This window comes from Amphiura filiformis, chromosome 1, assembly GCF_039555335.1.
Source record: "Amphiura filiformis chromosome 1, Afil_fr2py, whole genome shotgun sequence".
Classification (NCBI taxonomy): Eukaryota; Metazoa; Echinodermata; class Ophiuroidea; order Amphilepidida; family Amphiuridae; genus Amphiura; species Amphiura filiformis.
In genome coordinates this window covers 79,515,861-79,542,922 of record NC_092628.1, presented here as the reverse complement: position 1 = coordinate 79,542,922, position 27,062 = coordinate 79,515,861, and the positions used below count along the sequence as shown (strand labels likewise).

Sequence of the window (27,062 nt, the reverse complement as noted above, 5' to 3'; positions counted from 1 at the left end):
TGCCAAGTTATACAGTGTCATGTCCAAGTACTAGAAATGTGTTAACTGTTGCTATATTTAATTTTCAGACAGGACATGTACATGATTTGTGCATCACTATCGTATATCACTTTGTAAACTACGCTCGACTCGAAAAAATTGAACCAATCACGCTTTGCAATGTTGTTACTAAGCAGCTGGTTGCTAAGGTCCGAGCTTCTGCGCATGCACATGCATATTGATGTGATGCCAGGCATGTACATGTGTGTCTAATAATTATATAGCAACAGTAGTATATTTGTGAGCTTGCAGAATTTTTCAAAATATAACATAACACCCCAAAGGTCAAGAAATTAATATAGTAATATTGTTTTAAAAGTATCATTGAGGCCTATTGACCTTGACCTATTTTGCGGAGTTAGATAGGTAACAAAACATCCAAGATGATGCAATCCTATCCTTACTTGAATTGTTTGATCAAAACGAACATTTTGACACACCTTTTGGCAAAATCGGAGCATTTTGATGCTCCCTCCCCCATAAATCAAGCACGGAGATCAAACTACATGTACACATTTTCTGAATCCTTATGATGAGAGTAAAACATTGGAATGATTTAAACATGATTTGAGCAAGTTTGAAATTTGACCCTGTGTAAAGTTTGATGACCTCCTCCTGCTACTTTACACATCACAACAGTAAATCAGAAACACTAGTACATTACTTCAAAATTTATCAACATAAAGCTAAAGTTCAATAAGATAATTAGACCTATACTTCAAACTACAAATGTTACATGTACATGTCAGGGACCGTTCATTATTTATAGGGGAGGGGGGGCCGGGAGGATTTCAAAATTGAGTTCATAAAGTTACACAACCCCCTATTAGCAGCATCTAAAATTACATAACCCCCCCCCCTATTGCCGCCAAAAAAAATACATAACCCCCCCCCTCACATCGAGAAATACACTTTGCTGGTATACCATGGCCGGATTCACCTTTTGATGGCCCCTGGGCATGGCAACATGATTGCCACCTCTGGCTCTTCGTATAGAAGACACCCCTCGATCTCCCCACAGTTGTAATCTAAGTTTTTTCCAAGATGTCCCCAGAAAATATGCTATTTCAATGCTAAAATTCAATGAGAGATGTATCGGAGTCACCGAACCAGGGAGTCCAGGGGGCAAAATTTCCAAATCATCCCACTGATCTGCTACTAAAAGAACATTACTTGGACAAGTGCGCTCGAAGCGCGCGAAAAAAAAGCTAAAATGAACAAAATTGAGGACAATATGTGCCCTAAAATCATTCCAAAGGATGATATCAGCATATAGGGCTTTCACAACTTTTGGTTAAAATTTAGTCCCAGTATTTTGATCCATACAAGTTTTATGCTTTTTCCAAGCATCAGAGGAGCTGCCCTAGCACTCATATTTATGATTTACATTATAGAATGGATGGAATTATAACTATCATTTTTGAGATTCGTGTTCAAGTTCAAGATGAAACAAAAACCACCAGAATATTATTTACAAAGGCATGTCTTGCAGATCTACTCACAGAATGGTTTCTCTGAGATAAATGCGCAAGCAGCAATTTGGCATTTTGATACTAACAAAATGGGGTTAATTTAGGGTCTAAAATAGACCAAAAGGAAGATGCAAATCATAAGTTTTGTCACAATACATCTGTCGACTGAGCAGGGGAGGGAACCGACTTGCCACCCTGCCTAATGGCTAATGTGCTGATGAACTGTGGCGTAGATTTCTTTTTGACATGAGGTGGTTGGAAAAAATTTCTTGAAGTATTATGTGAATCCAGCACCTTTTGGTGAGAGAATAAGTTCATGACACAAATGCGTGCTTGAAGCGCACAAAAATGTTGCCATATTGAAGCTAAACTCAAAATATAGTGCAGGAATAAATTGCAAGGCCGTAAAAATTGACATTTTGTGGCTAAAATGGCCAAATAGGCCTATGAGGTAAATATTGTAGTGAATCATAATCATAGTGAATAATTTAATATTAAATTTCACCTGACCCCCCTATCAGGAAAAATAAAATCACATAACCCCCCTGTTTGTTAAAGTGAAAATCACATAGCCCCCCCCTACATTTTTCCCGGCCCCCCCTCCCCTGTAAATAATGAGCGGTCCCTGATGCATAATCTGATGCATCAATATTTCAAGCACTTCTGTTGTCACAAAAACAAGCATAGCAATCATGCACTTATTGGTCTTATGGACATGTATATGGTCATGCGCCATGAGTTGGGACACCTAATTTGGAGGGGGAGTAACACTTTTCCGCTTTCAGTGATGTTACTTGTCATACAGTGATAAATCTGGTGTCATTTCGAAGTGTAATTAATACTCTTTCCATACCAACAAATAAAGTAAGTTAATTTTATTTCAGTTTTAATTATGATTAATTAATTAATAAATTGGTGGCTAGGGAGCCATTTTCACACTTTTAAAAGTTTATTTTAAAGAAACGGGAAGGTCCATGTGTCATGCAAGCACAATTTCTGGATTAACAGACCCCGGCTTCACAAGCTCTCCTTTGTACACGAGCACCAAAGAACTGTAAAACCAAGTTCTACGGCGAAAGATCATTTGCCGTAGCTGCACCAAAGGTGTGGAATAACTTGCCTTTCAAGCTTCGTTCAATTTCAAACATAAACTCTTTCAAAAAGGACTCAAAACTCATCTATTCAATGCATCTTGTTAGACAATATGATCGTCATCTCATTTCAGTTGTGCAATTTCATTTTCTGCAAGGTCTTGAATTATATTGTTTTTAGAAGTGTGAAATAAGGTGGCATGTGGTTTGTGCAAATACTGCCTTTTTAAAAGCGTTTTTAATCTTATTCATTTTGCTACTTTTTAAACATATGTCTCCAGAGTTTAGACAAAATTTATACCGGTAGTTTGCTGGTCAAGCTTACGGTATTTTATTGATTGTGTAACTTGTACATTATTGTATGTTTTAGTATATATATTAAGGTGTGTTTAATGAGCTTTATCATGATTATTTTTCATGTATACTATTTTGTTCAACATGTAGGCCCTAGTTGATTTTGTATTAGTGTATGTAGTTTTAAGATTCTGTGCGGCGCCTTGAGGCTGTTTTTTTTACATCGTAGGGCGCTTTATAAATCCCATGTATTATTATTATTATTAAATAAAATAAGTTAAGCTTTGTTTTGATTATCATGTTATTTATTAACTATTGTAGATTTTGTAATTAAGTGCAGGGCCTTCTTGGAGATCAGTACAAGATACTGAAGAGATTACCCTGGATAAAGAAAGAATAAATAAATAAATAAATACATATAGATAGACACCAAAATAAGAAATTAACATCATTTTATTACAAATATATATCTTTGAGACCCCCTTCCTGAAAATGGTATTTTGGCCAGCACCAGCTCATTTCTTGGCCAATTTTCATTAAAAATGTGTCAAAATGCTCAGGAAAACAAGCCTCATCAAGTAAGATGTTTCTGTAGCTGCAAGATGAAAGCCATTGTATTTTCCAAAATTTCCCATGTGTTACAGAAAGGGGTCCCAACTTATGACACATAACCGTATATATAATTATGTGGAACCAAGTGATATAGGCCTACGCACGTCACATGTAGATAATTATAAACACTGGTTCATGCATCCATCCAGACACCAGTTAATTATGCAGTTGCTAATTACAGTATATTCCATTAGAGCTAATATTATGATTAGAAATCAAGACAGTCAACTTGGTACAATCAGCCATTAAGCCAGCCCCCAGTATCATTTCAAACTTATGTCAGTGGGTATAGGATTTTTGTTTTGTTTTGCATAAAACAAAATTATAATTTTTATTTTTATAAGAAGTATCTACAATCCCCGAAAAATGTCCTTGAAACGCTTTAGGCATCTTGAATGAAATCAAAAGTGTATTTTTAATGTGGATAAAATGTTCAATATTTGGAATTAGAAGAAAGCTGGGCCATCAATTAACACTTTTCCTTCCCCACCCCCATCATTCAATGTTGCGACACTTTGGAGACACGCTGAACACATTTGCATGTTTCAACATTGCATGGGGGAGTGGAGGACTTATTTTCCCCTAAAGACGCTTTAATGTTTCAAGACATATTTCGGGGATTGTAGAACCAAATTCCTTTCAAAGAATGCAACTAGTTTATGAATTTCTTTTTGTGTCTCTCTGGCAGGGAAAGTGAATTGCCTTCCAATTGCTTTAGAAATGTTGTGGAAAGGAGCTCCCCGATTTCCACTTTTTACCACAGGTTTGATTGTGACTTGTTAAACATTAAAATTACAGCCTCTGTACAATGTCTACATGAATTATATAGGATTTGTGTACTTCTGTTGAAGTTGGAATCAGCATTTGGACTACTCTTTCAGGGGTCAGACTTGTGTATCATGGAACCATGCCAGAAAAGAGTCGGGATTAACTCAAAATAGCAACAAATTAGGGGATCGCCTTTTGTAGCATAAAGTGCGGTTTTGTACCTCAACCACACAGGTAACACTAGGGCCATAGAATCGCTTCTGGACTTGTTTTTCACTGCACTTTGTATTTCAAATTTAAATAAATCAAAAGATGTTGGTGACGCTAAGGCCCATTTCAGTGTGAGATTTTGGCGTCACTGTCACACCTTGTCTCAATGTGCCGTTTTGGCATAATTATGTATATAATTTTTAAAAGCAGATGAACAGCCACCCTCAAATGTAGGACCCTTTCTGTTTGTTTGTCTGTTTCCAACCTTAAAAATACAAGGGATATAGTAATGGTAACCTGGAGTACACCTTCCAAGTCCCTCAAATCAGTCTCAATTCTTGTGTTTCACAATACCAAATTACGCAGTGCATCATGGGAAAATGTCGACATCCAAAGCCCGCATAATACGAATACAATACAGGAACATACATCATTGTGGGTTTAAATGTCATATGCGAATGTTACATGCAAATGCACACTAAAACAACAATTTACAATTGTAGTAGATCCATTTTCTGTAACTTACGACGATTTGTTAGTTCCATTTCACTTAGCTTACGTTCAGATCCTTCGTAAGTAATATGGATTTACTACAAGGACCCTTCGTAAAGTTACGTCTAGTTTTGGGTATTCGTAACTTTACGAACGATTACGTGAGTTACGAAGGTTAAAAGTTAAGTGAAATGGACCCCTGGTCATACAAATCCAAACACTGGTCATTTCAAAGGATTCAATGTTGCATACATGTAAATCTGGAAGAGGAGACATTCCTTTCAAAAATATATGCTTTCATCACTGAGCCTTTCATAGCTTGTCTTTGTTACTTCAAAAGAGATGATGAAAATAAGGTAAAAAGAAATGCTACCAAAAATGATCCTACATACATGTAGGTTGCCTTAACCACTGCCATCATGTGCCATGTTGCTCTCATTCAGGGGTTTTGTTTTATATGCGTTTACATGGCTGGTGTCTAAATAAGAGCTAAATGTATGTGATGTACATAGCTTGTAATAACTCATCTCATGAATTATCTACCCTAATATTACATTCAAAGTACATTATGAGAGATAACATAACAATGAACTAAGATATCACCATGTGCAACACGCACATGTGAACATTTCAGACTCACCACATGTTTCTAAGTAAATTTACTGACAATTTCAGTAAGCTAAAACTAATTTGGTTTATGAAATGCAAGGAAAGATTTAATGTTTATTTCTTCAGAGCAGGTACATGGTTCCTGAATTCTCTCATTGTGCAAAAATTTATAAACACATTTTTGCATGTGAGATAATCACCTGTGAAAGTGCAGATGGTTAGACCATGGAGGTATATAAATAAATGGAGAATGATCCAGCCAAGCCTCTTTTGTACTACGTTGGTTATGACCAATTATTGATTTATTGTTGAATAGGCAATTTCAGGTTTATATTGATTATGCTAAGCTGATTACATTGTGAAGTCTGTTTCACTGGCCATTGATTTCAATGGGGTAAAATGAAGTTTATACTTATTGGAAATTAAGTGCTCATGTTTCATAAAATTTTGATATCAAAATCTCATTTTCGCCAAAAATTGAGTGCTTAAATTGCATCAAGAAATCAGTCTTTTTTATTTTTTTTACACCTTATCTGGTGTCATCTTGTGACTCCCTACATTTTGGTCATGAAAAATTGAATTATGACTTTTTTTCCCAAAAAGTTATGGCCCCCACCCCCCCCCCCCGTATATTTGGAACCCCTCCCTCCAAAGAAAATGATAGCCTCCTAATAATATTAATAATCATTTAGGCCTAAATACTGATAATTATTTATTATACAATGAGAAGTTTAATGATGATGATTTAGGCGGCCTATACGATTTCATGACAATAGGCCTACAGAATTAAAAGTTTAAAAAATAACATGACATATCCGTCATGGCACTCAATCAATTTGACCCGAAGCTTCAACCAAAATCACGATTATCATACACTAAACTATGAGAAACTGTTTAAACAAAGTATATAGGGCCTATAATACATTATGTAAATCAATTTCTCTCTAGAAAAGATTGTCTGATCATCACTTTTGCTTGAATTCAAGTACTTCGGTAAATTTTGCTCGCTTCAGAACTCAAATGGCCCAAATTGGCCCAACATAATTGTTTCACAATCGGAAGGTAAAAACGTTTTGCTTTCATTTGCACTATATTTGAACTCCCTCAGACCCCTTAAAAGCTTGATATATGAACATGAAAACTAAGTATATTTGTCAAGTTACGGCACAACTAGTGTAGAAAACAGTTTCATAACTTGAGAACAGAACATCCGAATTTCTTGGGTTTTCGCACGATCATACATTGAAACTATAAGCTATCAAAACTGGTGACTTTGAACTAGCTGATTGACTAGCTGACGTCATTATACAGTCTCTTTTACAAGGCTTCCGCACGGGTCAATGCAGGGTCAATTCCTATGAGGAAATTTTGGGAGTGACAATCAATGAACCATGGTAGAGGCTTATAACCATCGTGGAGATGAATAGCTTGGCTGAAGTGGCTGGTCAATTCAAGTTTGGTGACTCATTGAATAGAGGTAACGGGATAATCTCCACTTAGGAGATTAGAATTCTGGCGATCATTCTCCATTTATTTATATACCTCCATGGTTAGACAGACAATGTATCAGTAGGATTCAAATGAAGCTTGTAACATTTGGGACCATCTAAAACTGTTTTTCTACAGTGTCTTTCTCAGACAGATCCAATTGCACAAAATAAGTCTCTTCATTTACAGAAATAGAATGTTTTATGGCTTATTCCATGAAGTTGGGACACATTACAAATTGGGACAATTTTATAGTATAAATGCAGTTTAATATTTCTTATATGAACCTTTTCTCCTCAGTTGATATTTTCTAAATAGATATGATGTTTAACTTTCATGTAAAAGTTACTTGAAAATTGTACCTTTTATATTTTTATTTTTACGGGCCATTAAGTGGTTGGTGTCCAGCACTTTTTAGGGCAAAAAACGTGACATAGAAAAAGCAAGTATGCGGAATACAAATAATTTCAATTGTAACATCAAACAGTCACAGTTTTACATAATATTACATGAATTAATGTTGGTAGTAACTAAAAAGTACATTTAAACAAAACAGAAACCAGTCAATTAAAATTTATGGGATGTCAAAAATGAGCTTCCCGATGCTACACGCGGTGTCCAGAAAAATAAGTGTAGCATCGGTATAACAGCTCACCCACAGCACATACATGTATCATTCAAATCAATTTGTTTTGTGTTTTTATTGATGTAAACGTGTTTATAGGAAATTTGACCAGCATTTGTGCCTAAGCTCTCAGTCGTTTTAAAATTTCATGAGAAAATGTCACCGTGGTGTCCACGTGTAGCATCGGGAGATTTCAAACCATTATACTTGCTTACAGCAAGGTCAGTACACATACTGACATGAATGGACTTATTTTAAGATGTGACTGGGTAGGGGTTTTCAAGGGAACTTGATTTGAGGAGCTGCCATTTTACCAAAGAGTAAATATTTTGAAAAAATGGTGCGGTGTCCATGTAGCATCGGGATGTAGCATCGTGATCAAAGTATAGCATTGGGAAGCAAACAGTTAAAATTTATGTAATTTCTTCTTATATTTTGAAACTAGATGACAAACAACTAAACATATTAACTTTTGAGGGCAGGCAAACATTGTAAAATATTTATGTGTTCAATACAAATTTTTATGCACTATCAGACACGGTGTCCATGTAGCATCGGTACACAGTTTTGTCAGTTTTATGTATTCACCAGTTTTTTAGGTATCCTTGTTTTATTTTTTCTACAACTTTTAATGTCCGTAGGCCCAAATATAATTTTTAAATAACTTTACCACAAAGTATGATTACTTCTTGTGCAAAACTCACAATCCTACCAATTCTACAGGACACGGTGTCCAAGTAGCATCGGTAGAATTATGTTGAATTTTTGCAACAAAGGCAAGTTTTTTTTTACTTCTAGTTTTAAAATAAACTACCAGCTGTGAATCTAATACTTTCTGAACCATCCTAGGTAGCTGCAAATATATTCCTTGTGAATTTTAGATACAAAAAGAAATCAAACATAATTTTGAATAGATTTACCTGTCATCCTTCATTTTTGATGCCTCATAACTTTTGTTTCTGATTTAAGATAGTGTAATTGGTAATATTATGCGATTTTGCCATGGTAGGACATCATAAAAAAGTATTTTATTAAGACATGTTATGGACAGTATGTTTAAAATAGAGAGAGCTAGTATAAAATGGTGTCCATGTAGCATCGTGATATTTGCCTCGACTACTGAACAACAAAGCACTTCCACAGAAATTCTGTACTTTCCAATGTAAAAAGATCACTTTTTTGTTGAAGTATGATAGTTGAAGTAACTAAAACACACATTACATTTAGAATTAAGTCATTTTGAAATTTTGACCCTTATGTCACACTTTGTGCCCCAACTTCATGGAGTTAGCCTTATATAAAAATAGCATGTTTATTTCTTGTATTAATTTGGCTAAAATGTAAAGCAGTAAGGCTGCTTGTTTTGTGTAATTTAGAGAATGGCCTCGTAATACAGACAATTGAACACCAGCGGTTTACGCCTACATAAGCCTAAAGGCCTAAGAAGGGACAGAAAATTGAACAAACAGGAATTGCCACAAGGTTGTGTTTTCGCCATGGATTCAATGTTACACAGGACAAGATAACTAAATAATATTAATATTTGACACGTGTGGACCGACTTTGCAAAGAACATAATATGATATGTTACTAATTAAATTGATATGTTTTGGGATTAACTCAAGCAACTGGCCATGTCTGTAGATCAAATTCCGGGTAAACAACATGACTTGTAAATGCTGTGGTGAATTGTGGTTTTATTCGTAGTTACATTTGTATGAGCAAAATGAGTAAAAACAATCAAGTGCTTTGCTTGAGGTTCAGAAGCCCATTGGCCACATAATACATCCAGGTAGAATTGTCACTGACCACACTTTAGTTTTTATTTCGTTTTTGCCAAACGGTGTGAAGTTTTTAAATGCATGCAAAATAAGTTAAACTGGACAAAATGAGGCAAAATAGTGAAGAAGGAGCAAAAGAACATTTTTATAAACGGTATATTACAAATACATACTGAACTCCTCCACCTTGTGCTTAAGAGTTAAGGTTTAGGATAGGGTTTTGTCAGGGTTAGGGTAGAAATAAGGGTTTTAGGTTAGTATTAAGGGTGTGGAGATATTCTATATTACTATATGAACAGAAAGGTTCTCAAAAACAGTTTTGTCTTTTTTGTTAAGAGAATTGCCAACAATTACATATTTGCAATCGGACTTGCAAATACATGTATGTCTTTTTATGCAACGTTTAGAACATTTGATCATGTGGTCACATAGTCAATGATGAATTGGCCCAACAGGCATACATCATGCATGCACATTGTACACTCTTCGTAAATATCCGAAGGGTATCCAAATCTAACTGTCTGTCTGGTCTTAGTTCAGAAGTAGGACAGGTTGTTTGTATAGCAATGCCCAGGCAAAATTTGAAAAAGTACTAAGGGAGTGTTCATAAATACTTTGGTGGGGGAGTGGGCCGGGCATTATGAAGGTAGGGGGGGTCCAAAAAGTTTCAGTTTCTCTCGAGGGGGGGGGGGGGCAAAAAGTTTTGACTCTGAAAATTTCCAGTGCCCAGTCCCCCACTATAGTATTTATGAACACTCCCTAAACAGATATAGTAGTATTCTGTTTGTCAAGGTAGTTGATAATGTGATTATTCACAAAGCTCAGAAAAATTTGGAACATTAATATTTGGGTACTCCATTGCATAGATGCAAAGTTTGAGTGACTAATGAAAGAGGACCAAATTCAACCTTTGACTTATTAGTATAAAATAGCCACTAATGGTAGGTAAGATTAAATTCTGTGTAGGGATGTTGGAACCATTGATTTTATGTTAGTACCTGTTAGTGTCAGGGAAGAGAAATGGGATGATATTCATTTACATCACTGATTAAAATAAATAATCAGCTCATCGTTATGTTCTTTGATGTGTTCAGTTACTTCTGTATGAGGTCATCACAAAGATTAGCATTTTTGTGTGTGCCAATATTGTCACTTTAGTTTTAGCAAGTGCACTTTGCACTTGAATGCATGTTTTGTAATGCATACCATGTCTGCTATGCATGAAAAGGATATACATAGATGGAATGCATGATTTCTGTGTTCATGTAATACTTTTTAAAATGTAAAAGGATGAAACATGTTGACATTTTAACAATAATGAAAGAAAGAGTGTGACAGTTAATTTCTGGTGTGTGTGTGTGTGTGGGTAGGTGTGTGTTTGTAGGGGTGTTAATATATGTGTGTCTAGATGTAAAGAAAGTGTGTGTTTTATACGTTGAGAAGCACATATAAGGGAGTTGTTTGAAGCATGTACCTTTAAAGATGAAAAAAGCACCCCCACAAACAAACAAATGTAACAGAATAAATGAAAGGTGGCAATTCTTAACCTGCATCTAGAGGAGTTGTTTTTGCTGAAATAATTTTAAGAAAATGCATTTACGTAAACAAAATTTTCTAGTTCTTCAGAGTTATTTTCTGTGCATCAAATGTACATACGAGGACGGAGAAGTAAGAAACAATTACGCTGCTGATTGGCTGTTCAACAGTCATGACCACAAGACCAGTGGTCATCTAGTGCGTAGAAGGGGTGGAGGCTTTGCTTCTTCTATGTGCTCTATGATCACCGCATTTGGAACTTTGAAAAATTAGGAAATTGATTACATTTTAATTATTAAATGCGATTTTTCCTCAACTCCTTTAGTTGAAAGAAAATGTATTTAATCGGTTTTAAAACATCAATATTGTTTTATTCCCCATAGAACAGAGTTGTTTTGATAAAAATCGTATTTGGAATTAATTATGTGTGAAAAACAGGAAAAAGTTGTTATGATGCATGCGATTGAACAAGATTTCCTGTGGATTTTAATGCATTATACAAATTACTGAATTTAGAGCAAGGATTAAAACTTGTGTCCTTATTATAAGCTATGAAAAAGTTCTGAATTTTCTCATGAGTTCAGTTGTTTATGATCATTTTGTACATCATTGATGCAGCTAATGTTTGATTAGTGCATCTGGTACATTTATGAAGCATAGATTTATTTATGGAATATGGTTTGTTTTTATTTTTAACTTTGTATTTACCAAATTGAGGAAACACTACTTACAAGTTTTAGTTAATAAGGGGTTTGATACGGAGTGCTTGTGTTTGTCAGCAACCTGTTGCTGTGCTCACTCAGCACGTACGCAAATGTATGTATACAATAATTTATATCGCTACATTCCTATGTGCATGACATCCACTTCTTAACTAAACTTAGTAATTTTCTTCAAGGAAATGTGTGATAAATAATCACATCCAATTTGTATGCATGCTCATATTCTATTTTTCATTCATAATCTTGAATAGTGTATTCTGTATCAATACAATACAAGTAGATCAGTGAAGTAAACTAACTTTCTGTTTATTTCAATAATTATTGTTTTATCCAACAGGTCTCTGGATGGTCGTCTCCAAGTATCACATCGTAAAGGGTTGCCACACGTCATATACTGCAGGTTGTGGCGTTGGCCAGATCTTCAGAGTCACCATGAGCTGAAGCAGGTGGACAACTGTGAATATGCATTTCATTTGAAAAAGGATGAGGTGTGCGTCAATCCATATCACTACACAAGGGTAGAGACTCCGGGTACGTATGTGTGGCCAGTAGATAGTTCAACTTATTGGTGCATTTTCCTGTAGCAACAAACTGCATTGATTTCCCCACAGCATTTTCCTGCCTCTGGGAGAAAATGTTGAAGAAATACAAAGCCACAAACAAGGCAGAAAATGTCAGCAGAGAAATTGAAGTTGCAGAATATAACAGAAAAATGCACCGATGATGTTGGACGATGTACTAGCCTTGAACTTGGCCACTGAACCTGTTGTATGTTAAGTATGAAGTAATTTCACTCTCACCAACTCACCTGTTTGGATGCTATCGCATTACTTGTGATTCACAGAATGCTAAAATGCATTCATTTGTCATGTGTAATTGATTGCAGCATTTCACTTGGATCGAGAGCATAAATTTACTTCATACTTGTTCCCAGACAGAGTGTGGCATATTTGTGTGTATCCATATCAAAAGGATTCACTTGTCCGCTGTTATGTGTGTTTATTTTTACAAAATAGCTACAATAGGAATAAATACCAGACTCATCTCAAGTGGAGGTGCTTCAAATCTTCCCTAGGTCACATGGTTTAGGAGTGTTCCCTGTATTCCCAAACCATGTGACTTGGGGATAATTTGAAGTGACCTCCACTGGAGATAAGTCAGATATCATTTATTCCTAGCTATTGTGTAAAAAGAGACATGTAGCAGGCGACAAACGCATCCTTTTGGGATGTACACATTTATGGTTGTATCATTTTAGCAATTGCAGCAATTATGTCTGCATGATCAGCAGTTGCTAGTGATGCTACTTGTAGTTCCTTGTAAACTACACTGCAGGCAAAACTAACCAACCAGCTCCTGAATATCAAGCAGGCAAAATTCAAACAACCAAGCAGTGTATTTGGTGATTAAAAGTACATCAGCATACATAAGACACTTCATTGCACATGAGAGATTCTATCTTCTATGAAGCAAATGCTTCTTCTACTTCTTTTTTCTTCTTCTTTCTTGGTTGAGCCGGCAGATTCAGACTTAGCTGTACTATTAAATGCCAACTTATCCAGGAACCTATAGGACTGAGTGCAGATATTAGAACCGGGGATGATCCCCTTCTCTTTCGAATAACTCTGACACTTCAACGTGCACAGGGATGAATCCTGAACATGGGACCAACGGCTTTATGTGACTTCCGAACCATGGGACATCGCACACACACTACCTATATCTGCACGTGCTAAGCAGTGTATGGGGGCGAGAAGAAATTATTCTACAATTAAATTCTGTGATGAAACTGAACTTAATTGAAGGATTCCCGACCATATAGGAACTTTTTGGGACGGAGGAGAATTTTCACCTAAGGCAAGCCCAAGGCTCGAATTCTCATCGATGGTATCTCCCGGCCGACAGCGCAACGCCTTAACCGTTCGGCCATCTCGCCCTACCATGCGAGATGCGAGGGCCATCAACATGCAAAATACCATATTTATAGTCCATTTGGCTTCTTTGAAGCAGTGACGTCAGTTCATTGTCACACTTTTTGTGTGTACATATACGTCACCTTTGATCAGGCAGGTAAACATGCCAGTCCTTTTGAGTCAATACACACAATGTAATTCTGCACCCACTGGAGCATGTACTGGCATCACTGCCCCGAGAAAGCCCAATGAACTATAAACATTAAAACCTTCAAAGGACAAATAAGATATGCATATCGATATGCCATGGTAAAAATAATATCTACCTTCTTGATTCAAGCTTATCCAAATTTAAACCCATTTTAACTTGCTGTGTTAAAACCATTCCTATGGATTACATGAATATTTTCAATTCAACTTTAAGGTGGTACTACACCCCTGATAAATTTTGTGACTAATTTTGCATTTTTCTCAAAAAATAATTACACACTGGTAACAAAAGTTATGTATATTATAGGGCAAGGAATCCAATTACTTCCAAAAAATTTCAGTGATTCAAGACAAGTGGTTCATTATAGGCATATATGTTAAGAAACAAGGTGCATTCTAGCGGTTCCTCTTTTCTTATCATAAATAATGTACCGCTTGTTTTGAGTCGCTGAAATTCCAGTGTAGTAATTGGATTCCTTGCCCCTATGATATACATAACTTTTGTTACCAGTGTGTTATTATTTTTTGAGAAAAATGCAGAAATAGTCACAAATTTATCAAGGGGTGTACCGGTGTAGTACCACCTTAAAATTATATGATTTAAACTACTTCCATAATTATCGGGTTATATTATACTTGTCTATAATGCTCCAATCTGTAGTACAGACAGATTTAATCTGAACTAGATGCAAGGAAAACAATGGATTAAACATTTTCAGTCCTATTGTTTGTTTTATTGGATGTTGCCTTAACAACAAAGTGCTAGTCTAGAAAACAGGAGGAATAATCCCTTTTTTCCCCAGGGATAAGGTTAACAAAAAGCACTTTGCTTGTCTGGAATTGATGACTTCTCAATTAAATTCTATTCACTGTATTTATACTTTCTACATTGGCCAGTTTGCATCTTATAATTTCAAATGTTTTGTCACGAGTACCGGTACTCCACAACTAATTTCTTCCAAGCCAAACCTTTTTCTAAAGCCTAAGCATGATTGATACCTATTGTAAAATTATTTTGATGAAATATTCTCTTGTTTATTTCACCAGTTTTGCCACCAGTATTGGTCCCCAGAAACACAGAAGTTCCTTCAGTAATGCCACCCCTTGATGACCTCAACAACACCGTCCCAGACAATGCCAACTATCCTGTTGGAATGGAACCTCAGAATCTTCTCCCACCAGGTAAGTTGTCACAGAAACAATATGGAGACAAGGAACACCAAAGGGTCATAACACTGTATTGACTCTCTGAGCCTTCACTGAGGAGGGAAAATACACAATACACAAAGTGTACTGTTACTTCTATTCCTATCTAAAATGGGGATTTAACAAAAACGTTTTTTACGGAGTTCCTTGATGGAAAAAACTGTTCTGTCCAAATTTCTGCCATCGTAACTAACGTGTAAACCATATATGATCGAGTTTTGTTGGGTTGGAGTGCTAGGGAAATGCACCCCATGAATTTAGTAGAAGGCACACAGCCATTATGCAACAAGTAAATGTGTTTTGAAAGATAATTATTTAAAAAACACAAATAAAATGTTTTCAGAGATGTTGTGAAATGATTAAGAGTGGTTGGTTCTTCTAAATTCAGTAAATTGAGAACAATGGATGTTCATAATTTACCTAATGGATGCTGGTAAACAAGTAAGACAAAGCTTGTGAGTATGATACATAAGTAAGTACATAAACAGGTGTAAGGCCATACAGACGGAAGTACACAATGAAATAATACTTCTCAGTCTGGATGTGATGTTTTAAATCTTCTTGTGAAGATGCCCTTTTGCACTCTGACCACATGAACAGTCCATGTAAGCTGGTATTCCTTCAGCAGTGTGTGAATACTCTTCATGTTTGAATGTGTGAGAACTTCATTCATTGTTTAGAATCTTGTCTTGCCACTTGATCTTAGGAAGTTTTCTCAGACAATTTGGATGGAAGCAGTTCAATATCTTGGCATTGCGTTGGTATAATGGCTAAGTTGCACATCCATACAGCAGAGTTGGTAGAACAATAGCTTGATAAACCTTAAGCTTGTTTTCTACTTTGATATCCAACCTATTCCATGCCTTAATAATAGACACCCAAAGCAGCACTAGCTGTGGCAATTCTGGTGTTGGTTTCAGCATCAATGTGGGCAACATGTGACAAGGTAGTACCAAGATAGGGAAAGTTGTCTGGAAAACAGTTGTATGGTGGCCAGAAAAAACGCCTCTATGACATACTTATATCCTGGTATAACATGTAATATCATGCTGGTTGACTCGAAAGAAGAACCTCCCCAAAGATGGTATGTTGGTAAGTTGCTTGGTTTCATCTGGCGGATGATAATCAGGATGGCACATGTGCCATCTTGATTTCATGGTGTTGGATTTCATGAGCCATGCACAGGACCAATATCTGTAAGTTGCAGAGCCTAAAGATCTTGTTGCAGGATTTTGCATTCATGTGGTGTGATGATGCTGTTATCAGCAAAGAGGTGAATGCTGGATTGGATATGACTTTAGATGTCATTGATGCATAACAAAAATCTATTTGACCATAATTGAATAGGACTCACAACCCATTCATATTCATCAATATAATTATCTTTTAAAAAACAGCAAATAAAAGTCCTTGATGTCAATCAAAAGGTACCTATGTCAGCAAGCGCCTTCATGATACAGATACTTTTATCAGGAATGTTGCTGCCCTTTGCGGATGGCATATCAATCCAACCAAAGCACCAAAATCACACAACTTTCCGTAAATATTGGACAAAAAATGGTGTTTGAAAGTACTTTTCTGAGGTTTAAAAGACTGAAAATGTGATGGAAAATTGCCACTGTAGAAGTAGGGCACGGCCACGCAGGCAACTAATTTGGTTGTTTGTCTCGGGTATCACAACCAGTTTTTAGGGCACCAACGGCCAAGGCAGTGGTGACCGTTCCAAAATGTGTGGGTTGAGTGGGGCTAAGGTACTTTTCCATATGACTCAAAATCATTCTCCTGAGTTGACTTAGGAGCTCAATTTGATACAAAGCTTTTTTCAGCCTGAAGTATAGATGAGTTGACTTCTGACGTTAATGCCTGACAGTATGCGTGCGCATCATCACAATTTCCATTGTTTTTTGCCTGGCAGTATGCTTGCGCATCATATTTTGATCAGGGCTCATGTTTTTAAAACTCCCGTCACATCACAATAAGGCTATTGAACAGTGTAGTGGTTGCATTGTGTTCACTTAAGCATATTGATATTACCAGTCTCTTGCCTTTGTTGATAAACATTAGGGTCACCTATGTATATGGTAAACCAAGGAAAAGTACTTTGTAATACAATTATGTTGTTTCATTGTGTTGATTGCATGTTTATTCATAATTCTGTAACACTTATAAAATAAAAACAATAAAACTTGTATACAAATACAATGATCTGAGCTTGCTGGTGTCTTTTTTCATCTCCCGCAACGGCAGCACCACCTGGAGTCGCCATTTTGTTCACAACACAAGGAAGCGTTTCAAGCTTTCAGGAGTCTACGAGTCTGTTATCAGGTCAAAGGTCAAGAAAATCACGACCTGATACAGTCACTCACTCGCTGATGAAAGATAGAGTACCATCTGAAAATGCCGAGGTAGGAATTAATTCCTTGTGTTTGGATCAAAAGTTTAAATCAAAATCATGATTTATACCAACACAGATGAACTTCCATGAACACAAGGAAGCTTAGTTACATACTAACAGCAGGCTGGCGACAGCTTGTTATAAAAGTAATTCAAGTATGGAAGCCGCCATTACCCTGCCATCGCAGTAGGCCTGGAACACTACCGCGATTTCTACCAGCTATATCGCGTCCATGCTCTGCGCTCAAGTCATGAAAAATCGCGGCTTGCTGCATCCACGGTTAGACTTTTTCAAGCCTGCTACAGTGCATTTTTTTCAAATGTTGAACAGGTTTTTGAATACTTTTAATTAAATTTTTTAGCGCATCCATGAACTTAATTTATCAAATGCATTAAATCAACCAACAATCCCGCTATCCGGGCCAAGATTTATACAAGAAAAATACTGTTTCAATCACGAAAATTAACCTAAATTTCGCGCATACACGTAAGACTTGGCGATAGTCTATTCAGATATTGTTGTCAAGCTCGAGGTGATTTGACCCCTAATGATTGACAGTTGGGAACGCTGACTGTGCGCGATGCTGAACGCGTAGTCGTGGTAGCCGGGTGCTAAAACCTCAAATGGCGACCTCCATGCGTGTACCGGGGGTGCTAAAGTGGAACCAAAACAACAGCGGGAATCGTGTGTTAAATCGACATAGAAAAGAACAGGAGGGATCAGCGAAATTTACTGTCAGCCCTCGGCAAACAGTGTTTCTGATTGGTCGATAGTACGCTGCAGGTATTTCTCTGACCAATCGGAAGAATGAAGTCAGATTTCTAGCAACCAGATGATTTATAAAAGCCGATGTGATTGGCTGAAACCTCACTTTGTAGGGGTAATGAATATTAATTCACAACAAACTATTGTGTATACTGTGATTGACAGCTGGGATTACGATGCTCAAAATAGCGATTGTGTTCAAGATTTTCGATTTAATTTTCCATAATTTTTAACCAGGTAGGAAATTGTAATTACTTGGAAATTTAAGGAGCATTACCGATAGCACTCCGCTTGTCAGTTGAGTAGCATTCTAGGAGCGCCAGCGCGATCTAAGGACCGTCGATCTATCGATAATAATAAAAAAACTGACTATCCAATAATATCAATATCGCCGATATCACTTTCTGAAGAAAATCGATATATCAGAGTTGCCGATAATGAAAAAAAAGTATCGAAAAATTGGGCGTATATAGTATGTTAGCCGCCGAGATTACGCCAGAAGAGACACATTTTGAAATGTAAAAACCGCTGGAATCAATAATTGTTGCTTTACATTACCATAGTTGAAAGTATATATTACATTTCCAATGTTCAACCATCAGAATTGGTAAATATCGCTAACACTTCTCACAACTCTTGCATTCGTTTTATCATTTGGAATTATTGTCAAAGTCGCCATCGAAATCGCACCTGTAGCATGACCGGCAGGCCGCGGTATTATTTAATTGACTAGTTTTTAATAATACTGTAAATGTTTCATCATTCATGTTTCTGGCTCATTCAATCCTCGCCGACTACCAAATAACTTCCACAATGGCCACATTTTGTAGTAAATCACTGTACAACAATAATTATTTCCTATCAAACAATTCACATTGCTAATTAAATTTTGTTTTAAAAATGATTCCAAACATGAAATGCCATTTAAAATTTTGTTTTAAAAATGATTCCAAACATGAAATGCCATTTAATATTCCAGAAAGTTGATATTTCTGGTAAGCATCACATCATATTTTTTCCCACAATTATTCAAATGTTACATTTATTCTGTGCATGCGCACGGCCTGTATCACTCCTCAATAATTATTCATTTTAAGTTCATTCATAACGACGTGCATGTTCTGTGCATGCAAGACGGCCTGTGTATCACTCCTTATTTGGGAAGCCCGGCTTGCCTGGGAAAGTCCCGGGAGTGATGTCGCAATATAGTACTTAGTAATTGTTTTATTTTTTTTAAACTGGCACCATCAAAGATTCAAGTATCCAAAAACACGGTATGCATCTTGAAGATTGTGATGGCATGGTTAATGAAATCGCGGTCACATTATTAAAGTTAAACAACGTCGAGCTTGGTCAGTTCTTGGATGGGAGACCATGTATGTCTTCTGTTCAAAGTCCGACCCTGGTCTAAGTTTTTTTTTTCCCATATCTGAATTTTCAATTGAAGTGAATGTTTAATAAAACTATTCATCAGACAAGCCCATAACATGTTTTTGTCTCTTTTTTTTCTTTGGTTTTACGTCTATATTTTTATATACACAACAAAAGCAAAGTATTTACTCTAAAGTGATCAAGCTTCTTAGCCACACCCACTTACAACAACTCATGCACGCCATTATGAATGGCTTGGAGATGCACAACCAATCAGAAACTTTGTTAGATAAGCTCTCTTGAACGATTGGCTCATTGCAAAATATATTCACATTTTGATGTCAAAGGTCAAATGTGTAAATACAAAACGGGAAATACCCTAAAATTTATGAATGGAAACAGGTCTCGGCAGCATCTTTGTACAATTGGCAATTCTGATCTTTCTTCAAGATGGCGCGGCCCTTGCAAGATGACAAGGCCGACGCTATTAAATCATGGCTGAAAGAATTGATGAGTGCAAAACATGTTATTTTTGTTCCATTTCATGAGTTTCTTTGTGGATTTAAAGCCTCTGGACATCTTTTCATGAGTGATTTGACACCCGACGCTGGTATAACAATTCGCAAGTACATTTGTATTCCAATTTTTGAAGCATAGACGCTTGAATTTTCAGATCATGAAAATTGGAAGGAAAATCGATTTCTCGATTTTTATCGATATTGAGTGGCCATTATATCGATTTTTTTTTAAATCCTGACATCGACGGTCCTTAACGCGATCACGCTCCTTAGAAACGGAAGGTCTGCAAGACGATGTGTTTGAGGGCCTTTACAGCACAAAGAAGAAAAGGGGCCTATAATTCAATAGTGCCCTTCTTGAAAATTGGTTTTACAATCGCTTTCAAATGTTCTAGAACTTGACCAGTGTTTATTCGCCGTCAAGTGATGTAGTTAATTGATTAACCGCCATAGCAATGGATGAATACAATTTTTGAATAGATCGCCTTGCAGTACCGATACATTGAACCATAGATGTCAAAGAATGGCTGATCTTTCGCACCTGTAAGATTAGTATCTTTGACGAGAGCGGTATTGCATTCAATCTATGTTTGCTGACATACACAGGTGATTAGTGCAATCTGCCAAGTAGTGCAAGGCGATCTATTCAAAAATTGTATTCATCCATTGCTATGGTAGTTAATCTGATTATGACGTCATTTTGACGCAAGGCATTAGCCAGAGGGGTGTCTTTAGTGTGTCCAAAATGGTCAAAAATACCTTATTCTTCGAAATTAGGATGTCCACTTCCTATTCACTCCATTATAAAAATCAGAATTTTAGGGTGTCCAAATTGAAAACAGGGTGTCCAAATGACACCTGGACACCCTCTGGCTAATGCATTGGTTCGATGGCGAATTGGTAAAGATTGTGATAATTTTGTTATTGTAGGTGATTTCCATTAAAAAGACAATTGGTGAAATCCTTGTTGAGAGATACAGTACAATGTGATGTTTATATGATGGAGCCCTCTATAGTTTCTCCACGGGCAGGTTAGCCAATGAAAGATTGGATATAGTGCTGTGAGCAAGGTAAAGAAAATAGCAGGAAGTAGGAATGCAGTTCCCAGAAAATCGTGAGAAATTGCATTAAATAAATTGACATGACTTGTAATAAATTATAAAATGCAATAAATTAATGCAATTGTCAGAATAATGGTTGTATTCGCGCTTTATTTTGGTTCATGAAAATGAGTGCATCCAAATGCAATTTTTATAACTAGAAAGCTTAAAAAGAAACAGACAATTTCTGATTTGTTCATTGTTTCCCAGAAAGGTAAACTTATTTTCTATGGTCTGGCTGTGAGAGAGGTTCAAAATATTTCAGTCCATCCTGCTTCCTGAAAGGGATGAAATATAAAATGTACCAATTCTGGAATGAAGTGATGCCCTAATGGGGCACATGGGCTCTCCTTTGCCTTGGGGTAAATTTCACATAGAGAGCGTGTTTTATCTGAAAATCCTGACAAAAATTAAAGGGTCCGTGCCATTATTTACTGGAGGTATTTTATGGGAGGATACTTTTAGTTTGTGCTTAAAATTCCAGTTATGGTAAGGGACCCATGTGTGCCATTAGGTGAATATTTATGGTATTAATTTGTTGGTAGTAGACATCAAAAGTGCTGGTCATCAACAATCTTTTCTTTTGAATAATATTTGACCGGCCTCCTAAATACTATCATGTAATGATTGATAACTATTTGAAACAAAAGGAAATATTTCCTTTGTATGGCTATATCTCAAAATCAATATTTCTGAGTTCAGACTGATTTTGCTTGATCGCATCACATATGGTCATGAATATTAACAATTCTGAAATGTTTGAGTTTTTACAAAAAATTGAAATTTGTCGTCTACAGTCGACACCCGCATGGAGAGGGTTAAAGAAACACATCTCATGCCTAAAATTTACTGATCTTACTATAAATAAGGAAAAGTTGTTTGTTTGTTTGTTTGTATATCCAATCCATGGAAAGGCTCTGTCAGTTCCGCTACAAATGTTGCCAAATTTATACGGGAGATTGAGGAATATACGGGAATGTCTTTAAAATATATTTGGTTGAAAACGGCCAAGAACTGGCCTCAAAATCTGTAAAAAAATTGAGTTTTTCGAGGCAAATAATAGCTGTTGCTATGTACGGGCTATATGCATACATGATGAGGGGCGCAATACGCGATACACGGGCGTGATACGCACTATGCAGGTCGCAGGATGCGATTGGTAACACATCAGGCATGACAGGCTATGAATGGAAATAATATTATTATGTCCTTTCACGCTATGAAAAAAATGAAAGGACATAATATGAAAGGACACACCATCGCACTTCTTAAATCGCCTGTCCGAATTTTTTTTTTTTTTTTTTGTCCCGCTTAAGGGATGGGGTATGAACGTTTGGACAGTATTTATTGTGGGACATTAGAGCACATCAGACATATCGAATTGCATTCTGAATACGAAGAATGTCCTTCTGATATCAAATAATTTTGATTTTTGAAATTTGCAAAGTAATACACATTTTATGGCAAATAATTAAAAATTGATATTTTTGATATTTAACAGTACTCGAAGTAAACTTTGTAAATCTGATGATTTATACTTAAAGTGTATGTAGGTTGGATGAAAAGCCGACGATAAATTGAAAATTTTGACATTTCGTATTGAAGATATGGATTTTTTTCCCAAAAAAAAAAAAAAAAATTAGGTCTTTTTGGGAAAAAAATCAATATCTTTAATATGAAAGGTCAAAATTTTGAATTGATTGTCGGCTTTTCCTCCCAGCTACATACCGTATTGTTTGTAATAAACGCCCCGGGGGCGTTGCATTTTTCCAAAAGGGGGGCGTTTATTGGAAGTGAATTGTCAGTGATAAAAGCTTAAAAATCGTGTTCAATTTCCCGATGGTGCTCCTATTAAAAGGAGGGATTTACACTATACAACAAAATTACACCTGTAAGTGCATGGAATTAGTGAAATTCTACCATAATTAGGCAATGAAATGGATGGGAGTTGAGTCATAATAGGTTTTGTCCATTCAATTTAGCGATCGTGACAGACATGACTGATGCAAGTTTGACGATATGTCATGGAAATGTTCGCATTTTTGTCAATTTTTCACAGAAACATTGGAGGGGGCGTTTATTAGAGGGGGAGCGTTTATTACAAACAATACGGTACACTTTAAGAATATATCATTAGATTTATAAAATTTACTTGAGGACTGTTATATATCAAAAATGTGAAAAATATCAAATTTTAATAATTTGTCATAAAATTTGTATTATATCGTGAATTTCAAAAATGAAAATTATTAGATATCAGAAAGCCATTCTTCGTATTCAGAATGCAATTCGATATGTCTGATGTGCTCTCATGTCCCACAAAAAATACTGTCGAAACGCTCAAAACGTTCATTCCAAATCCCTTAATTTATTTCTCAATTTGACCAAGGGAAGGACATCTAAGCACATCTTCATATTTTAGTGTTTGAACAAGGTACAAACAAATGAAAATGGGTCAATTACCCAGCAGAGAGCACTTGAGGCAGCCATGTTTTTACCTGGCTGTTTTGGATATTGTTGTCAAATCATCTTGTCATCATCTTCAAGGGCATCAGATATTTGGTCACCTTTTTAACAGCCTCTTTTTCCTTTGCCAATTGACCCTAAGGTATTACTTTCAGCATGACTCTATTTAAATTGCCTTTTAGCTCATTTATGGCATCTTATTATGATTACCTACCTCTCGCTCGCTCACTCACTCTCTCACTTGCTCTTTCACTCAGGCCAACTGACTGACCAGCGGTCAAGCCAAGAGGTTTGGTTAAGATTGACCTAATTCTTGATAAGCCCACCAATCTCGTTTATTTATAATCACTCAGATGATTGCCCCATATCGTGTTAGCCATTGCCAACCTTAAAATGATATTTCGTACTAGTAGTATAAGTACAGTGTGAGTAGAAATATCAGAATGATGTAATACCTATGCAATACTTCTGTGTTTGTGTATGCATATTGTAGGTAGATGGGCTGATGTGAACTGTACCTCATTCTTCATTATATACCTATTCTCCCCTCCCCAGAAAACTAAGATTGCAGAGAAATAGGTTCAGGTGAGCCAGCATTAATTTTTTTGATGATTGTAGATCTGAGGTACATTTTAACTTCAGATTAGTCATGTTCACATTTTAAGTTACTCCCGGCGTAAAAGTTACGCTAACATTGATCAAAATTCCACATATATTTCCCCTACTCCAGCCACATGTCCACACTTAGCCTACTCCTAGCAATACGCTGACCAGTCCAGTTCCACCATACAATCAACTCCTGCTCAGCATAAACATCGACTACCACTTCCGGTGTTTCTGTGACCTTTTTCAACCATGTGTTATGTAATTCTTAGTTCCGTCCAGTAAAAGGTCAAATTTACACTGGGTGCCAGGCATAGCAGCATTCACATTGCAGCTTGCGCCTGGCGGAGATTACACCCAGCTCGCTACTCCCGACTATTGTCAGGATGTACGCCTGGCGGAACTTAACGCTGACCACCGTTCCAACTGCCACTACTCCTGGCAGTGCCTACCACTACTCCTAGGTAGCAACTTGCGCTGATCAAGTTCCGCCAAGTGTACGTCTGACAATGTGAACACAGCTATTGATGCTCTGTTATTATTGATGCGTATTGTGAAATGATCCCTGGTCTTCCTTCAGGGCAAGTTGATTTCCACGAAACAAGCCTCAATTGAACAGTGCTAATTAAATTCCAAACAAACCTAGGTAGCAAGGCATATTGATACCCAGCATTGCAAGCTTAAAAATTCAACCAGAATCATTCTCCTAAACTGATTTGCATGAATCTTTTAAGAGATTTTTTTGAGCCTACACACTAAGTATTAAATGGGGGGGGGGGTCTTTAGATTCTCGTTAATATCCAAATGGATTCTCGCAAGCTGAAACAAATTTCTACTCCTGCATTGATAAAGTCATCTCTCTTTTGAAAGGCAATTGACCTCAACTTCTTTTGTGTAAATATTGATGATGGTGATTTAGGGCATTCACTGCCAATTTCCACTGATGTAAAATGCCATCATCACAGTGTAAAAGTAAAGAATTTTTTTAATATTTGGGAGCCATTTAAACTGTAATACCGATAGTATCAGATCCATGCATCAGATACATACACAATTAAGTAACCCGTCATAGATTTACACATTTTATAGAATTTCATCTGACAGATGTGAATGTATTTGAAGAGATATGAATGTAAGAAATGCAGCAAAATTATTTATTCTGAATTACCTGAGCAGGTGTGTTCCTCTAGATGCTATTATAAAAAGTACCTTTTATCATATACTCTTCTGTAGCAAAGTTAAAATTATAAGGATGAAGCTTCATAATGTTTGAGTCAAAATAGGATAAAGTGAAAATCACTAAAATATAAGAATCAATGATTAACACAAGATGTAAATGTGACCAGCTCCAAAAAAACCCTGGACAAGTTGCCAGAAATGTTTTAGAGTTATAGGCCTTTAAAGATGACATTCCCATAAAAAAATGAAATTTTGGAATTCTAAATTTCATGGTATTTGATTGTGGGACTAAGTGGACTTTCAAATCCTTGAAAGTACTTACTAAAAAGAGGTTTATTTAATCAATAAATAGCAGTTGAACTATGATAATCTCTATTCAATCCTGTGTAAGGCAGGAAACTAATTGGCCCATTATTCAGAATAGCAATTTGGGAAAAATATCAAGGTATCATTTATAAAATTATCCATATCTTGAAAAGCATTGATGCTATTTATATGATTTTGGTATCATTTTAAAGCTTATTGTCTAGTGCTTACATTTTGATTCAAATCATGAAATGTCAATAATGCGACTTGTTCCTGGTTTTGTCGGAACAGGTCACAAATGATCACTGATTATATGGGTATGAGATTAAAACAAATAAATATGGAATTTTAGTCCAGTAACCAAGTGACAAATGCCCGTTTAAGTTTTTTTTTTTTGTGTGTGTGTGTGTGTCCTAAGTTTTTTTTCAATGGCTTTTGCTTTTCAAAAAGAAAATAGGTTCACCGGCCCTCAGTCAGCATCAGGGACAGTCAAAGTTCATACAGAGGTCAAAATTTAGTAAAAGTCAAGTTTTACTTGTCTGTGACTAACCCAGAATATATGAAACTTCAGCCATCTATTAAATATGAACATTAACATCATTGCCCCGCTTAAAAAGTAGAAAACAAAGGCCAGGACAAGTAAATTACTTACTTGACTTTTGGCTGAATACCAATGTAATAATTTGCTGCATCTAACTCATTTTGTGTGATTTGCATCAGAAATTAGAAATAAATGTTTTGATGAGTCATTAATAAACAACAAAAATCTATATTCTACAGTATCATATCTATTTTGTTATACTTCAGCTGACTGCAGCTTTATGATAAATCATGCAGGTCCTTAACTAATTTCAATTAAAGGACTGCAGATGTGACTACATGTAATGGGAATGGGATTTTAGTGTAATTTTCTCTAATCTACTGATTGCAAAATAATAATTTGACCAATAACCAACAAATTAAATTGAAAGGGGAGGAATTAGTATTTCAGAGGAATTATATAAATTGCTATGTATTCAGATATTTTGTATGGGCTATTTAAATTCTTAATCAAAAAAAAATCAAAATCCACATAATTATATACCATTATTTCATGGGAAAGTATTATAATGGACACAATTTCAATCATCCCATTTACCATTATTTCCAGACAGCCTTAGATGAGGTAACAGTGGAAATTTTAATTCAGTTCTGTTAATTGTGTCTATTTATACTGTGAAGCTATAGGGATTTATGCAAAGAATACACAGGAATAAAAGGTCTAGATGAAAGCTGTGACAGTTTTTTTAAG

The 27,062-nt window shown here is 36.1% G+C and overlaps 1 protein-coding gene across 2 annotated transcripts in view; it reads left to right on the top strand.

Moving 5' to 3' along the window:
* Window positions 1-27,062, top strand: part of LOC140154175 (mothers against decapentaplegic homolog 3-like) — a 68,260-nt gene that overhangs the window by 19,627 nt on the left and 21,571 nt on the right. For both annotated transcript variants that reach the window (XM_072176790.1, XM_072176784.1), the window contains 2 exons: window positions 12,077-12,270; window positions 14,910-15,044. In XM_072176790.1, coding sequence (XP_072032891.1) covers window positions 12,077-12,270; window positions 14,910-15,044 — 329 coding nt within the window. The remainder of the gene's footprint in view (window positions 1-12,076; window positions 12,271-14,909; window positions 15,045-27,062) is intronic.